Raw genomic sequence first — 17,619 nt, 5'->3', positions numbered from 1 at the left:
CGCCTATGCCAAAAGTTTAAAATGAAAGTGAGTGTCGCGTTAGCCATCCCTGGACACGTGTTTCGAGGTAGTTGCCTCTCGTCAGCAGGGAGTAGGTATGTGTGTGGGGTTGCTGCGTAGGCTGCCAAAAAATATTCTCAGGTAAAGTACCACTCAAGGAGTGCGGTCCATTGCGATTGTTTCTAAAAATGGCTCCCTCGAGCTTTGAGCTGACGAGCTCCTGGACGTCGCACCTGCGTGCCTGTGCGGGCACTGAGGCCTTTGACGGTTGCTTGGCGGCCCTCTCTTCCACCCCTAACTATTTTCTCTACTGATGAGGGAAGTTATCCCGAAACCCGAGCCATGTCTCGGGCGATATTTTAAAACCTGGGACATGTATCGGGTCTAGAGATCATCAGTTGAACAAGTACTTACTTGCACCCACTGGGGTGAGCCACTCAAGAACTCCATCAGAGATCATCAGTTCAACAAGTACTTACTTGCACCCACTGGGGTGAACCACTCGAACTTCATGTACCAGCTTCCCTAGGGGCGACCCGGAGGAGGGGCTAGCGGAGTGCGGTCCATTGCGATTGTTCCTACGTAATTATAACCTCATATATGGGTGCCTCAAGCCAGATTCTACCCCGGTTGAAAGAGTACGGGATTTTGAGGTGCACTGTACCGATAATGCCCAGAGGTTGGTTAACAACAGCCCTCAAAAGCAAACACCAGAGGCACATTGGTTCAACACTGAATGCTCCAAAGCTCACAAGGGAAGTAAAAACTACCCTACATGCCACTCCTTGTGATAGAGCTAATAAAAATTACAAGGAGCAAACATAAAAACGTGATCGAATGAAGGAAAATGGAACTGAGGAAGTAGGCGTGGGAAGATTTGGAAAGGTCAGGTTCCTTTAAAGATTCTAAAAAGTTTTAAGAAATCATTAAATCACCCAATGTTCACCGAAGATGTGAAACAGATGGATTCATCCTGGGTGAAGTCTGTGAAGCTGATTTTCCCAGCATTTTTAACTACTCTCATAGGATGACAGCGGAGGAGCGACGGGAAATACCCCATGGCTTAACCGCAGCTGCACAGCTGTTTGTCCATTAAAGTTCAAGAGGTACAGGTGGCTCTTGCACAGGGCATCTGTATGAAAGCCCCCGGACTAGATGGGGTGCCTCATTATCTTTTCAAGGGAAACCCTAACTTGTGGGCACCTTTACGAACGTATATTTTTAAAGCAGCCATTGTTGGTCCACCGCCTGGGTTATAGAAAGAGGCGATTGTAGTTCCTGTTTTTTAAAAAGGGTAATAGAAGTGTAGCAAATTTGCCCGCTTTACTAATGAACATATGGTCATTGATTCTCTGTGTTCGATACGTGATGCACTTATGGAAACGCTTTGTATGGTATGGTCTCTCGAGCTTGGTTAATAAAAAGGTTTAAAAAAAATAAAGTAAAATAAAAAGGGTAATAGAAGTAATCCGGTGTCATATCTTTGATCTATGCAACAGCAAAATACTGGGCAGGGTCCTTCTTGCACGTTCAGAAGAGTGGGCATCCACTACAGGGGTCTTGTCGAACACACAATGGTGTTAGGAGGAGTCTGAGCATGACTGAACAATGTCAATTTGTCCCTAATTCTCAGCAAGCACGTGAGGTCCATGAAGAGCTTTATTCATTTGGCCTTCCTGGACTTGTCTAGTGCCATTGAACCTGTCAATCGGGACAAATTGGGGGTCATAATGGAAGACATGGGTGTCGAAAAAGCACTAGTAACCCTCTCTGGAGGCTCCATACGAATACCTCAACCACCGTAAGATACGGTAGTAAGGGGGGTTGGGGAAAACCCAATCATCTCCACAGAGGGGGTTCGCCAAGGATGTATTTTAACCCTGTTTTTATTTTCAATTTATACAAATGGGCTGGGTGCCTTTTAATTAAAAAGGGAGCTTGATTTCCTCAAAACTGGTGATAAATTTGTCCCCTGCTTTCATACGCAGATGATACAGTGTTATTGGCAAGGACAGCCATGAGTTTGCAGAAATCTTTTGATGCTTTTACTGATTTTATGACATCTCTTGATTTAAAATGTTTTACTAAATCATGTATTATGGTATGTGGACCACCATAGACCACAAAAACTAAAACGTTTGTTGTCCAGGGAAAGGAGATCGAAAAAAAGTTAGTAATTTCTCTTACTTGGGCAACATATTCAATAATCAAATGAAGTAGGAACCTCTCTTGACCAGTAGAGGACAGCAGAGAAGCAGGGCTGTCGATGCGTTAACCTGGTTTGCTTGTAATGCAGGGACATAAACCAGTAAAATAATTATTTACTATTTATAGAGATAAATGCATTCCTATGGCTACATATGGGGCCGGGTTTTGGGGGTATATTAGAAGCCAACACCTCCAACTAGTAGGGAATAAATGTATCAATAGATTACTGATGGTACCAAAAAGCTCCTCCACATAACTCTGTGATGGTGAACTGGGCAAAGAATTTACAGAGAACCGTATTGGCTGTGCCCCATTGTATTTATGGGCTCAGATCTGGCTCTGAGGACTTTTGAGTTCTCAAGAGCTGTTAGTAAGGACTGCCTTAATACGCACAATGCAGCAAAGATACCCTGGCTCCATTTCTTGAGGGACAAGTTCCTAGAGATATGTCTAGGATACTTTTTTGAATACCCTGAAAGAATTTCTCCAGATGCTAAGGCCATTATCAAACATGCATTTCTTACTAGGGGTAACATGCGCAATAGTCATTACACCAAGGTTATTTTAGAGTTTTTCACTTGTCTTCCGCCCCTACCCAATTTTATCCAACTTTTTCCACAAACTCCCAGATCAGATTCTACCTTGCCAGGTTTTGGCTATGCACTTTCTGTTAGCGTTACCTTGTCAAGGAGGATGGACGGACAACCTCATGCCTTGTCCGTGTGATAATTCTTCTAGGAAAAGCACAATGCACTTTTTATTATTTTACACTTTATACAAGCCAGTGAGAACTATATTTCTGATTCCATTATTGAGGAACGTATGTCCATGTTCATATAGCAATTGTTTATCTATGTGTACTAATTGGCCTCTACTGACATCTATATCGCGATAGCAAACTTTATAAGGGGCGCTCTATTGCTATTAGAAAGCGATGAGTGAAATTTGCATAAGATTGCCTAGAAATGAAGTTTTATGAACTGTAAAAAAAAATTACACAGTAAAACTTATGGTTCTTTGAACGGAAATAAAGTTCGTCTTGACTGAACTGCATCAAAGCAGCAGCAATCAAGTCAACCTAGGTGCAATACGAAAAACTAAACATGCACAATTTCTTTACATGTGCTTTTGCTCTCTGGCGATGATGGGTTTCCCAAACTATATGTAGATTCTAGGGCTCTAGACGAGTGGAAAGCGAACGGTACATCCTACAAACTCTGTGTTAATCTGCTATGTTTTTGTCAAGTTCTCAATGACATGTACAACTCAAGCAATTAACATTTACTCTGTCACTATGCCTACTTGTCTCCTCAATGTATCCGTGACGATCTGTTGATTAACCGTGTGCGCGCGCAAATCTCAACACTGCAGAAAACAATATTTATAAGTGATGACTAGACTTCTGGGCACAGACAAAAACCTTATGGTGTTCCGATCTTACACGGAAATACTCCAAATAAAAGTAAACAAAAACTAACTAGCCACCAGGGCACCACATAACTCCTCTGATCAACAGAGATGGGTGACCTTGCCCCAAAAGCGAGTTCCGTGCGCACGTCTTCTTAACCACCAAACTGTCCAAGGCAAATTAATTTACAAACTTTGCTTGACATGGTCATCTGCCATCATCAGGGTCATCACATATAACACTACTAACCTCACCCCATCACATCTTGGGTCCTTTCTCCAGTGAGGCAGAACAGCCTAAATGATTGCCTACACGCTCCCCTTCCTGGACACTCACTGACAGTTTCCCCAGGTAGCATAACTCCTGCCTAGAGTGGCAGATTCTTTGCTCCCAATTTCTCCAATACTATCGGCAGGCCAAACTGACGGACTCCACGTCATTGTCACGGCCAAGTCCGTATGTTTCCGCCAATTCCATGTTTCATAACTTTGCCTTACTCAAGAATAGTCAATGTTTCAGTGTGTGGCAGTGCTGAGTAAAAGTGGCAGTGTTCATTGGAGTGCTGCCACCTTGAGAAGGCACTTCTTGGGGGATGCTAGTAGGTCGTTTTATAAGACTGGAAGACCTAGATATACATCGGGTGGAGGATGGCGATTGGCAGTCATGTTGCTGCACTGGAAATACTTTTAATAGCAAATATATGATTTTACTTCAGCGAGAGCATTTTTTTGCCTCACCTACTTTAACAACACCTTATGGTAAAACACTAACTGGCAAAACAGTTCGGGGCAGGAAAAAAAGGCCAATCAAAATGAACAATAACGAAAGCCTAAATAGGTCGATAGTAAAATTCCAGAGTAAACCTTCTGCTCCCCTCAAGCTCCTTGCTCTCAGGTCGCATGCACACGCATCTCGAACCGCCCGTCTCTTCTGGTCCCCACTAGGGAACAAGTCAATACATCACCTTCCAGTTACTGTAAAGGCGCTTCACCCTCCGATAGTAGGCCTCCTTGTCCAGAGTGACTGCCATACTGCCCAGCGGAGGTGCTTGGAGAGCGGCGCGAGAAATCACGCGAGTCCGGGGACCCGCAAAGGCCTACGAAGTGCGCAAAAAAAAAAAATCACAGAGCCCCAATAACTCGCGAGAGAAACACAGGAAATAGAGAGAGCGGGAGCTTTGGAACACTCATGGTCGGGCGCGCACCAAAGCGCGCTCACGTTCCCGCGAAGAGTTTAAAGGGGGAGGAGGAATGGAAGCCCGAGACAAAATGGCTACTATACTCTTGTTCTATGGTACGCACGAGACTGTAACCCAATGCAAAACGGCCTCTGGACTAGAAAGGCTGTGATGCTCTCAACTGAGCGTAACCCCTTCTAAAAATGGCCGTCACGTTTGAGAAATTCTGAGAGGTCTACTGCCTCAGCCTTTTCCAAAATGGCTACGATCCGCAGTGTACAACATTTAGAGCATAACGTTGTCCTTTCTCCACTCGAGGCTCTATTCTCTTAACGGCATGATCCACGAGACTGTACCACGTTATCAAATTTCAGTTCTTATTCATTATGAATTTCGCCCAAAAGGTTCCCTTTTTGCTAAATGTGTGTTTTTTTACTTACGATAATTCTAATTTACTTTAGTTGCACGCATCATACACCTCGCTAAACCCTAATAACTCCACTTGAAAATGGCCGTCGCGCTCAGCATAGCTGGGTTACATCAATTCGTTTCCTTCTACACCTATCCGAGTTCATGGTTTGTATACTGCATCTTACATCTTTAAAATACATCCATCATTGTTCCAAAATAAGCTCATTTTGCCTGTGTATTTAAATAACCTATTATAGTTTAAAGTGTATAGTACTGCTGAGCACCTTAAGTTCCTCCAAGTAAATACAGAAAATCCCAATCTAAGAAGGTATAGCCATTGTTGTAGCAGACGTGCGAACACCGCATTAAAAGCCATGATTCCTGCAATGTTCTTCCTGTACTACTACGGTTGTTGAGTTGACTCCACTTCAACTACCTACTATTTCTGCCTATAGGCAAGCCAAAACCGCTAGCAGAGGCACCCCCCACAGTCGCCCCACCCGAATCCCAATAAATTCAGACCACACCAAATTTGTGTTTTATGGAAGAATTGAGGCCACAGTTTATTAGGCATTTTCCACTTACAAGCGATCCTTTACACACCATTAACTAATCAGGGGAGCCTGTGTCCTTAACCCATAAGCTCTGCACTGTGCCCTACATTCAGTGCAGCTCCCTTTGCCCTGGTGACCTATCACTTGGGGACGCAACCCTGTAATGTTACGAGCAGTCTAGTAGTTGGGAGGGCGGAGTCCTGGGGTGAGGGGAAGAGGAGGAGTGATCAAGGGAAGAGGCGGTTAGAGTAGGGACCGGGAACCATGAAGACGTAAAGAATAAAGCTCTGAATAAGTATCCATCGTGTCTGTCCTCATTGCGTCCAGACACGACAGCTGGCGACGAGGGTGGTATGAGCAGTCCGCTATCCCTGAACCCAGAAGGAACAGTGTTCGGTCCCCGGGCATCACGAAGAGGAGGTCGCAGTTGCGACACGTGAGCCCCGACGAGACTGCCGTCTGCAGCACAAGACCAGCGGTAATTGTCTGCGCTCCGTGATGTACAGATCGCGTGGAGCCCTGTGGTGATAGCGTGGTCGAGCGCGGAAGAAGAGAATTTTAAAGTGAGCGCTGTTCGCGCCAAAATGCTAAAACGTGCCCCGATTGAACTGAGGGCTGTGTGAGGCTGAGAGAGGAATCGGGAGCCCAACCCCAATCCTGCCGTGCTGATCGGATGCCAGGAAAAGCTGGAAGAAAAGCGGAGACTGTGAAAGCGCTGTGAAGAGGAGCGCTGTCCCGCCATAATTGAATCTCACCCCGATGCGTGAGGAACAGCACTTGCGCCCGAAGAAGAAGTCTGGAGTGGATCCCGAGCCTACCTGAATGGTGGAGTGGCGAGAATCCAAAGAAAAGACTGAGGGTGAGTCCTCGCCGAAGCCTTGAGTGTGGGAAAGAGTCAAGGACAGTCAAGCCTCGTGGGATCCAGTCGGGCGGCCATCTTAGAGTCAGGCACCCCAGAAGGACATTCCTATGAAGTAAATGGGCGGCCATTTTAGAGTCAGGCACCAGTTAGCTTCAGGAGACAATTCTACGGAAAGAAGAGCACATGCATAATTAGGGAAGCACAAGTCAAGATAAGAAGCGAGTAACAAGCATTGGCAAATGAAAGAGTGCCTCAGCGAACAAGCACAAGTAAGTGCAAGAAGAAAACAAGACAACAAATAAGTACACATAGGAGCAAGAAAGGAACAAGATGTCAAATCATGGCTCACCAGTACGAAATGAGGCCAAACCCATCTTGATGGGAGTATCACATCTGCGCCCCCCAGAACCCTTGACGCTGTTGGCCGGAGGGAGTATGGGTCCCAGATGGGAGGAATGGATTGAGGACTTCGAGGACTACATTAAGGGGTCCAAAGTAACAGAAAATGAAGACCAACTAATTGCACTGCACAATCTCGTAGGAAAAGACATCAGTAAAATAATCAAAGAGCTCCCTGCGGCGGACACTGGGACTTACGCCAAAGTACGAGAGGCGTTAAACAAGAAATTTCTGCACAAGAAAAACGTGGATTATGAAAGGTATATGTTCCAACTGGCTCGTCAGGAGAAGGACGAAATGATGAGCACATACATAACAAGGTTACGCCGTCTTTCACGCCACTGCAATTTCGACACATTTTCAACAGAGGACGCCATCCACTTACGCATCATTGATGGCTGCCAGTCAGAGACACTCCGGAGGAAGCTGCTGAAGAAGAGTCACAATCTCGATGAAATCGAGGAGATGACGCGGGTGCATGATCAGGCAGAGGAACAGGCCAAGAACATGGAGGCAGGACGCAGTGAAAGGAGAGAGCAAGCCTACCGGGTACAAGTCAGCAGCTCTCGCCGATGGTCGAGAGAGCGACCGCGAAATTCCCGACCGCCTTCGCGCCATCAGTATTCCGAACATCGGCGGCACGAGTCAGGAAGGCGAGACAAGAAACAGGAACGTCCGAGGAAGTGTTACAGGTGTGGATATGATTTTCCACATACAGATGCGTGTCCAGCCATGGGCCAACAGTGCCGCAAGTGTGGTCGGAGCAACCATTTTGAAGTAATGTGTGGGGAATATCGTCGAGAGAAAGGGAAAGATCCACCCAGGTCGTCTCGAGTGGACACGCGACGGCATCACGCGAGAGAGGTGCAAGGTCGCCCAAAGTCCTCGTCAGGATCTTCACACTCTAGCAGAGAGTCACAGAGATCTCGATGGTCGAGGAGGTCCCCCTCCAGAGAATCCAGATCAACATCTCATGAACCAAAATACACAGTTGAATACGCGAGTATGGTTGCTGACCCGGACCAACTCAAGAAATATCCCCGATTGGACATCAGTGTAGGAGAGCATGCAACCAAATTTGTGTTGGACAGTGGGGCGTCACTGAACTACATTCCTGTGACCGAGTACAAAAAAATGAAACCTCCGCCACCACTAAGTCCCGCCTATGTTCGGGTATACACCTGGATGTCCAGGAAGCCACTTCCCTCTCTAGGGAAATTCTCAACAACACTGAGGCACAGAACGACGTCGGTACCCACTTTCATCCACGTCATCGAAGGCCCAGAGGCCGACTGCCTACTCAGTCTGTCGACTGCCGAGCGACTGCGATTAGTGGAAATCCTATATCGTGTCAGTGACGTTCCAGACATCATCCACAAGTTCCCGAAACTGTTCAAGGGGGTTGGTAAAATGAATCGGTGTCAAATTCGCTTACACATCAACGATCAAATTCGGCCTGTGGCGCAGCATCCACGGCGAGTGCCGTTCCATCTCCAGCAGGCCGTGAAGGACGAACTTCAGGATCTGTTGGCAACTGACATCATCGAGAGAACGGAAGGTCCCACGCCATGGGTATCGCCAGTAGTCATTGTTCCGAAGAAGGGGACTCCTGGAAAGGTTCGGCTGTGTGTCGATATGCGGCTACCCAACACCGCCATTGAAAGAGAACGGCACCCAGGACCCCATCTGAGCGATATGATCTCCGCTTTAAACGGTGCCCGAGTGTTCTCAAAGCTGGACCTCAACAAAGGGTATCACCAGCTGGAGCTGCATGAGAGCTCCCGGTACATCACAACCTTTGCAACGCACTTGGGGCTCTACCGATACAAAAGACTGAGTTTTGGCATCTCCTCGGCGGCCGAGATCTTTCAGGAGGCCATACACCAGACTATCCACCACATCCCCAACACGCTAAACTATAGCAATGATATCCTCGTTGTAGGAGAGTAGGGTCTGCTATCCTATGGTCACCCCAAATTTTTGCTTTTTGCTTCACTGGTTTTTGACATATTGAGGCTGTGGGCCTGCCAATCAGACCCCCAGCCTGCTGTTCTCTCTACTAAATTAAAACTATGCACCCTAGGTGCATAACCAATTGGAAGTGGATCACCCTGTCAGCCCCTGTACCAGTGTACACTAGGTACCCAGGGCATTGGTGTACCCAAGGCCTGCCAGGGGCTGCAGCATGTATTATGCCACCCCAGGCTTGGCCTAACAATCTGACACAACTGGCTGATCACTCAGCTGGGGTAAGTTGGTGTAATCACCTCTTACTTAGGTGTAGTATACCTATACCTAACCTTAAATGGGACACCTGGTAACCTATGAGTCACTCCTATGGCAGGCCTTAACAATCCTGAAGGCAGAGTGCTTGGTTCCATGTGAGATGGTGCTCTGGCATGAGCTGAGCCTGTCTGCAGTGGTCGGAACAACTTCCTTCTACTGTTTCCAGATATCGTCATACCATATACTCTTAAGTGCATTATGAACCTCGCGGTTAAATGCTATCTTTGGTTTGGCTTTATCAAAACATGTCGAGTAAGGTGTCATACGAATTGGAATACTAACCCCTCGCCAATTCTGGCGACGGGGTTAGCATTCCACCCTTCTAGAGGGACACGACATGTACAGTACCTGAAACCCGGGTAAAATCAGACATAGCCTCAGCTCCACAAAATGGATGCTGCCACCACAGACACAAGTCTGCCCTCCTGCTGCTGGGAGTCCTTCCAGCTTGGGAGGTGTGGACAAAGGGTTTCCTGCCAGGGGAGGTGCGTGCACCACCCCAGACAGGATTTTGTGTATTGGTCAGGTAGGGCTTGAAAGAAACCAGACATGCCTGTGGCTCACAAGGAGCCTCGGTGCATATGCCAGTTCAAACCGGTCCTGGGGCACACCAGTCCCGGGCCTGGGGCGAGCTGGACAAAGGATTGGGGGTGTAACCACCCCCCTTCCTGGTCCCACCCATAGGGAGGGACCTAGCAGGTAGTCCGGCCCCTCGAATCCGCTTAAAGGTAGGAGCTGTGTCCTAAGACTTCAGACATCCTGGAATCAACTTGAAACTAAGAAGAAGACGGGAACTTCGACATTCTGCTGCACAGAAGACTGAAGAAAATCTCCCCTGTGGTCAGGGAGTGACCACCTTGCTAACGCAAGCACCATCCAGCGAATCACCGTCTGCTTTGCCGCCGCCTCCCGCCGGAGCCCGAGCCCAGAGACTGACAAGACCTGGACCTCCAGACCTCTCACTGCCCGATCCACAGTCCCTGAAAAGAGGAGATCCGTGGAGGCACCGAGACACGTGGAGCCAGCCATCTTGAAACGACTACGACAAGCTGACCAGTGCAACAACCGAGGCTCCCTCCAAGTTGTGCTTTGGGTCCTGAGAAGCCCAACCCTCGAGCAGCATCTGCACCAAAGGTGAGCCCTCCAGCATCTCCACGATCTGCGTGGGGCCCTTCTACATTTTGCCACTCGACGCGCCTAACCGGTTGCTGGCCCGCTGGCTAGTGGCCATCTTGGCGACGAAATCTACGACAAACACCGCTGGTCTGGTTGCTCCAGACTGGCCCTTGCTCCCCTCCAAAGGAGCAATCCCTCTGACCTTGCTGGTCAGAACCAACAGCTGATTTCCGAATCCTCCTGCAATTGCTTTTGCCAAGGCTTGTTTGCTTCGATCAAGTCGCCGACACCGCCGACAGCGAGAGCCTGCGTGGGACAGCTCGTGAGCCGACTCCTGGACGTCGTCGACCTTCAGGGACCACGTGGCTGCGGAGACAAGCTACCCCTCATCACCTGTTTGCACCCGACATCGCCTGGTACCCACCTGGTGCCACGCTGGTCACTGGCTAGTGACTGTGAACACTGTCCCCTCTGCTTACAGGTCTTCAACATCTCCGATCCACTCTTGGATCCACTGCATCTCTTCCCGACCGACCGCCTGCAGCATCTTTGTCCCAGGCTCAACGGAACAGATAGAAGAAACCCGACGCACTTTGAGGCCTATGCACCCGCTTCCTGTGGGTGAGGTAAAGCTGGTACTCCGGTGCCCATGTGTAGTAATACATCTCTAGTGCCTGTGTTCCAAATCTTAAGTTCCTAGGTCATCCGGAAGATTCCTTTTGCAGTAACTTTGTACTTTTTACGCACCCATTGAAACCTATGGGAGCCCGCGTGTGACTATTTGCTCTGCACACGCCACCCGTGGACCTCCTGGTCACTAACTGACGTTAGCTCCTTGTAGGCCCAGCGATTCTAGAGGCCCTAGGCCTTTTCCCTTTTCTGTTCGTGGTACTTATACCACTATTTTAGTATATGGTTTGAGTGGCCACCAGGGCCTATCCATATAAAGTGCAACTTCTGTGTATTCTACTGTAATCTTGTTTGACGATTTGTGCTCCTGTGCTCATAAAGAGACTAGGGGTTACTTTGAGAAATAAATACATATATATTTTGAATATATATCTGTGTGGTGTCCTTTCATTGGTATAAAAGGGGGTTACTATTGGTAAAACAGCTTGCTTAACACGCTTCACGAGTTTAGCCTCAAAGACTGCTTAGCCTACGCTACCACTAGGGCAGCTAGTCCAAAAAGGTTGACTTACAACCACACCATAAGGGTTGCTTGGCATGGTACAAGGTGGTCACTAGAACTAGTGAACAGCATATACCAGGCCAACTTCTCACATTGGTGAGCAGCGGTTGGATTTGAGCTTGCTGTGTTTTACCATTGTAATCTCTTGGTTACCAATTGAAAGATCACATAGGTACCTGTAGGTACATATAAAACAAGATTAGATATACTTAAGTTCTACTGAACTTAGTTGTTGTAGAGCAAAGGGAGTAGCACACCCTGACTACAACTACTAGATAGGTTTAGTAGGTAAACCCAAGTGTAGGTAGATTGCAACACATCCACCCACACTTAAGAGCAATGGCCGGGGCAGAGGGGTCCACTGTACCCATCTCTGTTGAGAGTGACCCCCAGAGGGCACCATCCAGCTTTGCTACCCTTAATCAGAATGAGCTCAGGCATTTGGCAACTCTTAGAGGCCTTAAACAGCCCAAGAACCCAAACTCTGCTGAGCTCAGAGAGCTCTTACAGAATGATGAGAATCAGAGAGCACTCAAGAAAGCTTCCCAGTTAGCCCCCTTAGGGTCAGGAACAGGAGGCCCCCCTTCTGAAGATACTACAGAGGTACCCAGTTCCAATAGTCACCCCTTAGATGGGATGCCTACCACAGAGGATGAGAGTGAAAAGGATACTGACAGTAGTGAGGATGAAGGGAGAACTAGCCCAGTGCCAAGTATTATACTTGGCCCAGCTAAACCAAGGCTATTGGGGACTGACAGTGGGTTCAACCCACTGGATCTCCCCAGTGGACTTAACACAGGGCTTGGAAGGCAAAGGAATCGCTCAGGTGACTCCCATGCTTCCCATGGCTCTAGAGGCTCTCAAGGTCACTCCAGGAGAAGGATGACCACCCCTCAGAGGAGGGAACATGAGGCCAAGATGCAAGAGGCTCAGCTGAGGATCAGGAAGCAGGAGCTAGAAGTAGCCCTGATGGAAGAGAAACTTAGCAAGGCTAGACAGCATAAAGAGAGTGGGTCTATACCCACTGGTGGCAGCATTGTCCCTAAGGACAAAGATAGGGTTTTCGACAATAGAAACCTGTCTAAGGTTGTGCCCCCCTACAAAAGTGGGGATGACATCCACAAGTGGATAACTGCTCTTGAGAGAGCCTGCAAAGTACAGCAGGTTCCTGAAGACCAGTGGGCAGCAATCCTCTGGCTCTCCTTTGAAGGAAGAGGCAGAGACAGACTCCTCACTGTTAGAGAAGAGGATGTCAGAAACTACAGAGTCCTGAAGAGTGTTCTGGTAGATGGGTTAGGCTTAACCACTGAACAGTACAGGTTAATGTTCAGAGACACCCAAAAGACACAGACTCAGGACTGGTCTGAATACATTGAATGTGCCACTAAGGCTTTGGAGGGTTGGTTGCTGGGAAGTAAGGTATCTGATTTTACAGGATTGTATAATTTGATGATGAGAGAACAGATTTTAAATAACTGTCAAAACCAGCAACTGCATCAACACTTGGTTGACTCTGATCTGACCTCTCCCCAAGAATTGGGAAAGAAGGCAGACAAATGGGTCAGAACCAGGGTTAAGCAAAAGAACCAGAACCAGGGCCAAGGGGGTGATCAGAAGAAAACAGACCAAAAGGGTGGAGATCAGAAACCTAAAGACCAGAAGTCTTCAACAGGGCCCCAAACTACTGCTAAGGAGGGTGGGTCCCAACAGTCCAAGAAGAAGAAAGAAGGTCAGAAGAAACCCTGGTGCAATCATTGTAAAAATACAACTCACTGGACTAGTGATTGCAAAAAGGGTGGAGCCCCCAACACTGTTGCCCCTAAGGCACCTGCTCCCAGTACTACTGTTAGCAGTGTTGGTCCCCAGACAAAGGGTGTAGTGGGAATCACTATGGGAACTGAAGGAGATTCTGACTTAGACAGAACCCTTACACAGGCAGTCTTGATCTGTGATGGGGACATTGATTTGTCCCTGACTGTGAGCCCCAGTAACCTGGGCAAGTACAGACAGACTCCTTTAATTAATGACAAAGTGGCTCAAGCCTACAGGGACACATGTGCCAGTGTCACTATGGTGACACCAGGCTTTGTGGACCCTGGACAGTACATACCAGGTGAGAACTACCTGGTGACCAATGCCAGCAATGCCACTACTTCACACAGTGTGGCAGTTGTTAACTTCTCATGGGGAGGGGTAACTGGCCTCAAAAGGGTTGTGGTTAGTGCAGACCTCCCAGTAGAATGTTTGTTGGGCAATGACCTAGAGAGTTCTCTATGGTCAGAAGTGGAGTACAGGACTCATGCAGAGATGTTAGGTATATCATCACATGTCCTTGCTGTGACCAGGTCACAGGCCAAAAAGTGCCTCACTGAACCACAGGTCTTGGATCCTGGAACAATGGACCAAGCACCTACCAAGAAGAAGAACAGGAGGGTCAAGGCTGTGCCTTCCCCCCTGCCTCAGAGTGATGATCAGCCTTCCCAGGAAGCTGATCTAGAGGACCCTGAAGGAACTGTCCCTGAAGAGCTTGAACCTGATCAGGTTGAGTTTCTGGGGACAGGGGGACCTTCAAGGGCTGACTTGAGGCAGGCTCAGTTATCCTGTCCCTCTCTTGAACCCCTCAGACAGCTGGCTGCTGCTGAGGCTGCTGGGAATGCTCAAGGTACCCATAAAGTGTATTGGGATGAAGGGCTCCTTTATTCAGAGGCTAGAGACCCCAAGCCTGGTGCAACCAGGAGGTTGGTTATACCTCTGCAATTTAGGGGCTTCCTTCTTACCTTGGCCCATGATATTCCTTTAGCAGGACACCTAGGCCAGAACAAGACCTGGGACAGACTTGTCCCTCACTTTCACTGGCCTCATATGAATGAAGATACAAAGGAGTTTTGTCGCTCCTGTGTTACCTGCCAAGCCAGTGGCAAATCAGGTGGCACAACAAAGGCCCCCCTGATACCACTACCTGTGGTGGGGGTTCCCTTTGAAAGAGTGGGAATAGACATAGTGGGTCCCATGGATCCTCCCACTGCATCTGGGCACAGATTTATACTGGTGGTAGTGGATCATGCCACCAGGTATCCAGAGGCAATTCCCCTTAGGACCACTACAGCACCTGTTGTGGCCAGGGCCCTGCTGGGAGTATTCTCCAGAGTGGGGTTTCCTAAGGAGGTAGTATCTGACAGAGGTACCAACTTTATGTCAGGATACTTGACAGCTATGTGGAAGGAATGTGGTGTCAACTACAAGTTCACCACCCCTTATCACCCACAATGCAATGGGCTTGTTGAGAGATTCAACAAGACCCTAAAGGGTATGATCAAAGGATTACCTGAAAAGCTCAGGCGAAGATGGGATATCCTTCTACCCTGCCTTCTGTTTGCTTACAGAGAGGTCCCACAAAAAGGAGTTGGCTACAGCCCCTTTGAATTGTTGTTTGGGCACCCTGTGAGAGGCCCACTGTGTTTGGTGAAGGAAGGATGGGAGTTACCTCTCAAAAAGCCTAAGCTAGACATAGTGGACTATGTACTTGGTCTCCGCTCCAGGATGGCTGAGTATATGGAGAAGGCATCTAAAAACCTTGAGGCAAGCCAGGCCTTACAGAAAGCTTGGCATGACCAAAAGGCTGTCTTGGTTGAGTATCAGCCAGGACAGAAGGTATGGGTGTTGGAGCCGGTGGCCCCAGCAGCACTCCAAGACAAATGGTCTGGACCCCATACAATCCTGGAAAAGAAGGGAGAGGTCACCTACTTGGTCGACCTAGGAACTCCCAGGAGTCCCCGCAGGGTACTCCATGTTAACAGGCTTAAAGCATATGTTGACAGGGCAGACATGGGCTTGCTCATGGCTACAGATGAGGGACAGGAGGAAGAGAGTGACCCTCTCCCAGACCTGTTGTCTCAGAACCCTGAAGATGGCTCAGTTGAAGGAGTGACCCTTGGAGGCAACCTCACTGCCCATCAGCAGACTGAATGTAGACAGGTTCTACAATCATTTTCACATATGTTTTCCTTGATACCTAGTCAAACTGACTGGTGTACCCATGTTGTGGACACTGGTGACAGTCTGCCTGTAAAGAACAAACTTTACAGACAACCTGACCACGTCAGGGACTGTATAAAGGCTGAGGTACATAAAATGCTGGAATTAGGTGTCATTGAACCCTCAGAGAGCCCCTGGGCTAGCCCAGTGGTTCTGGTCCCCAAACCTCACACCAAAGATGGCAAGAGAGAGATGAGGTTCTGTGTGGATTACAGAGGACTCAATGCTGTCACCAGGACAGATGCACACCCTATTCCAAGGGCAGATGAGCTCATAGACAAACTAGCTTCTGCAAAGTTTTTGAGCACATTTGACTTAACAGCTGGCTATTGGCAAATCAGATTAGCTGAGGAGTCTAAGGCCAAAACAGCATTCTCAACCCCAGGTGGGCATTATCAGTTTGTGGTGATGCCCTTTGGTCTGAAGAATGCACCTGCCACCTTCCAAAGGCTGGTGAACCAAGTCCTTACTGGGTTGGATGACTTTTGCGCAGCATATCTTGATGACATTGCTGTCTTTAGTTCCACCTGGGAGGATCACCTGATCCACCTGAAGAAGGCTCTTGAGGCTCTGCAAAGGGCAGGCCTCACTATCAAGGCTACTAAGTGCCAGATAGGGCAGAGTAAGGTTGTGTATTTGGGCCACCTTGTAGGTGGGGGCCAAGTTCAACCACTGGAGAGTAAGATACAGTCCATCAAGGATTGGTCCCCTCCAACCACCCAGACTCAAGTTCGAGCTTTCTTGGGCTTGACTGGGTATTACAGGAAGTTTGTTAAGAACTATGGGTCCATTGTGACTCCTCTTAATGATCTGACATCCAAGAAGATGCCCAAAAAGGTTCAGTGGACAGTAAGCTGTCAAAAGGCATTTGATGACCTGAAGGAGGCCATGTGCTCTGCACCTATCCTGAAAAGTCCTGACTACTCCAAAGAGTTTATTGTCCAAACAGATGCTTCTGAGTTGGGTGTGGGAGCTGTGCTGTCACAACTTAATGTAGATGGTCAAGACCAACCCATTGCTTTTATTAGCAGAAGGTTGACCCCCAGAGAGAAGAATTGGTCAGCTATTGAGAGGGAGGCCTTTGCTGTGGTGTGGGCCCTGAAGAAGCTGAGGCCATACTTGTTTGGCACTCACTTCAAGATTCAGACCGACCATAAGCCCCTCTTGTGGCTAAATCAGATGAAGGGTGAAAACCCCAAACTGCTTAGGTGGTCCATTTCCCTACAGGGGATGGACTTTACAGTGGAGCACCGGCCAGGTACTGACCATGGGAATGCAGATGGTCTCTCCAGGTACTTCCACTTAGGACATGAAGACGAGACTGGTCAAGGCTAGTTTAATGTCCCAGCGTTTGGGGGGGGGTTGTGTAGGAGAGTAGGGTCTGCTATCCTATGGTCACCCCAAATTTTTGCTTTTTGCTTCACTGGTTTTTGACATATTGAGGCTGTGGGCCTGCCAATCAGACCCCCAGCCTGCTGTTCTCTCTACTAAATTAAAACTATGCACCCTAGGTGCATAACCAATTGGAAGTGGATCACCCTGTCAGCCCCTGTACCAGTGTACACTAGGTACCCAGGGCATTGGTGTACCCAAGGCCTGCCAGGGGCTGCAGCATGTATTATGCCACCCCAGGCTTGGCCTAACAATCTGACACAACTGGCTGATCACTCAGCTGGGGTAAGTTGGTGTAATCACCTCTTACTTAGGTGTAGTATACCTATACCTAACCTTAAATGGGACACCTGGTAACCTATGAGTCACTCCTATGGCAGGCCTTAACAATCCTGAAGGCAGAGTGCTTGGTTCCATGTGAGATGGTGCTCTGGCATGAGCTGAGCCTGTCTGCAGTGGTCGGAACAACTTCCTTCTACTGTTTCCAGATATCGTCATACCATATACTCTTAAGTGCATTATGAACCTCGCGGTTAAATGCTATCTTTGGTTTGGCTTTATCAAAACATGTCGAGTAAG

General features: G+C 48.2%; 1 protein-coding gene across 2 annotated transcripts in view; it reads right to left on the bottom strand.

Annotated features, from left to right (window-relative positions):
- The window catches only part of LOC146871829 (FACT complex subunit SPT16-like), a 321,517-nt gene extending 316,674 nt beyond the window's left edge, over positions 1-4,843 (bottom strand). Inside the window, exon 1 of one of the 2 annotated variants that reach the window (XM_085599782.1) lies at positions 4,581-4,843. In XM_085599782.1, the coding sequence (XP_085455908.1) occupies positions 4,581-4,646 (66 nt within the window). In that variant the 5' untranslated portion in view covers positions 4,647-4,843. The remainder of the gene's footprint in view (positions 1-4,580) is intronic. The other variant, XM_085599781.1, reaches the window with a different exon arrangement.
- Between the last annotated feature and the right edge of the window lie 12,776 nt (positions 4,844-17,619).

Source organism: Triturus cristatus, chromosome 1_1 (assembly GCF_964204655.1).
Source record: "Triturus cristatus chromosome 1_1, aTriCri1.1, whole genome shotgun sequence".
Lineage (NCBI taxonomy): Eukaryota > Metazoa > Chordata > Amphibia > Caudata > Salamandridae > Triturus > Triturus cristatus.
Note: the sequence above shows the minus strand (reverse complement) of the source record. Positions and strands in the feature narration are given on the sequence as shown.